Consider the following 2098-nt stretch of genomic DNA (forward strand, 5'->3'; position numbering starts at 1 on the left):
TTGCATTTGTGTTCCAACAAAATTGGTATCAAGAGCTAGGTTGAAGAAAGCAAGAACACAAGAAACTTGAATCAGAATGGGACAAAACAGTGGGAATTTTCCAGCAAACTTACCAATTCTTGATGGCAAGAATTGGAACAAATGGAGAGTACAAATGAAGGCATTGATGGGGTACCAAGAGGTTGATGAAATAATTGAGCAAGGCTTCCAACCACTCAGTGAAGGAGGAACAGAAGAACAAAGAAGAATGCACAAAGAAAACAAGAAGAAGGATTGCAAGGCAATGTTCATGTTGCACCAATGTGTGGATGAAGCACATTTTGAAAAGATTTCTAGTGCAGAGAATTCAAAAGAAGCTTGGCTAATCCTTGAAGCTTGCAACTAGGGGGCATAACAGCTGAAGAAGGTACGGTTGCAAACACTTAGACGCCAATATGAATTAATGCAGATGGAATCCAATGAGAGAGTAGCACAATTCTTCAACAAAGTGATCATGCATACTAATGCAATGAAGGCATGTGGTGAGAAAATCAGTGACCAATCCATAATTGAAAAGATCCTAAGAACATTGACCCCAAGGTTTGATCACATTGTTGTGGCAATTGAGGAATCCAAGAAGATTGAAGAGATGAAGGTTCAGGATCTACAAGGATCCCTTGAAGCACACAAGCAGAGACTCATTGAAAGATCCAATGAGAGACCAGTTGATCAAGCACTGCAAGCTCAATTCACAGATAAAAGGAGCTTGAATGGGAGGAATAGATTTCGAAGCAGGGGTGCAAGAAGAGAGTTCAGAGGAGGAAATCAAAAGAACTTCCAACATATAGGGATGGCAATAAAAACCGAACCCGTGGGTACCCGCCCGAACTAAACCTGAATTTAATGGGGAAAATCCGATGTGATTGGGTTCAGGTTCGGGTTCGGGTTTTACCCAGGTTTAAATTTCGGGTTCGGGTTCGGGTTTGGTATAGCAAAGACCATAACCCCAACCCGTCCCGAAGTAAGGTAATTCAATTTAAAATTGAAATTTCTGTCATTTGCCAATTGTTTTTAATTTCTAATTTTACTTTATATACTATTGGATCTTCAAACGTAAAAAAAATGAAATAATACAAGAGAAAATAGAAATGTTAGAGAAAAATTACACGAAAATAATATCATATTTTCCTTAATATTTTATCATTTTCGGGGTTTTTTTCGGGTTCGGGTTACCCGAAACCCGACGGGTTCGGGGATGGTATTTTTATTTTCAACCCTGTTGAGTTTGGGTTCGGGTTTTGAATTTCGGGTTCGGGTTTGGGTATGTGCAAACCCGACCCGCCCCGTTGCCATTCCTACCAACAGATGGATCATGACAAAACTGGTCATGGTACACAAGATTCAGAAAGAAGTGGTAGCTTAAGCCAATGGATGGGAGGAAGAAGATCAGTTATAGAAAAAATTAAGGTGCTTCAACTGCAACAGAACTGAACACTTCTCAAATGAATGCAGAATCTCTCTTGGATCAAACAATGATGGAGGCAAATCACACACAGAAGCTCATATGGTCAAAGAAGAAACAACAACTGAAATTGAAGAACAACCACTACTGCTCATGATGATCACAAACCAAGTAAACAAGAACAGTGATGTGTGGTATATAGACTCAGGGTGTTCAAGCCACGTGACAGGACATAGAGAATGGCTAGTAAACTTTGATGAAAGGAAGAAGAGCAATGTTAGATTTGCTGACAACAGAATGATCCAAGCTGAAGGCACTGGTGATGTACTAATAAACAGAAAGGATGGTAAGCATGCTATGATAACAGATGTGTTCTATGTGCCAAACATGAAGAACAACCTAATTAGCATGGAACAACTGCTTGAAAGGGGCTTCTCTATGGGCCTAATTGATGGATCACTAGAAGTCTATGATCATAAGAAGAAGTTGGTAATGAGAGCATCAATGGCTCCAAACAGAATATTTCAGATAAGCTTAGCAACTATTGAATCTCAATGCTTGTCTGCTCTATCCTTGGCAGAGAATTCATGGCTATGAAACATGAGGTATGGACATCTAAACTTCAGAGACTTGAGTAGATTGAACTCACAAAACATG

The 2098-nt window shown here is 39.6% G+C and overlaps 1 protein-coding gene across 1 annotated transcript; it reads left to right on the forward strand.

Annotated features, from left to right (window-relative positions):
• The first annotated feature begins 448 nt into the window (after window positions 1-448).
• On the forward strand, window positions 449-2038 carry LOC109340262. Its single transcript, XM_019577901.1, has 2 exons — window positions 449-789; window positions 1492-2038. Exons 1-2 carry the CDS (start codon window positions 449-451, stop codon window positions 2036-2038), a joined length of 888 nt encoding a protein of 295 aa, XP_019433446.1.
• Window positions 2039-2098: the final 60 nt, after the last annotated feature.

This window comes from Lupinus angustifolius, unplaced genomic scaffold (assembly GCF_001865875.1).
Source record: "Lupinus angustifolius cultivar Tanjil unplaced genomic scaffold, LupAngTanjil_v1.0 Scaffold_151_27, whole genome shotgun sequence".
NCBI lineage: Eukaryota > Viridiplantae > Streptophyta > Magnoliopsida > Fabales > Fabaceae > Lupinus > Lupinus angustifolius.

Excerpts from the sequence above, each read along its gene's own strand:
- LOC109340262 (XM_019577901.1), top strand. The coding sequence starts at position 449 with ATGGAATCCAATGAGAGAGTAGCACAATTCTTCAACAAAGTGATCATG. Across the intron at positions 790-1,491 it reads AGCAGGGGTGCAAGAAGAGA|AATCTCTCTTGGATCAAACA; the intron begins GTTCAGAGGAGG and ends AAATGAATGCAG.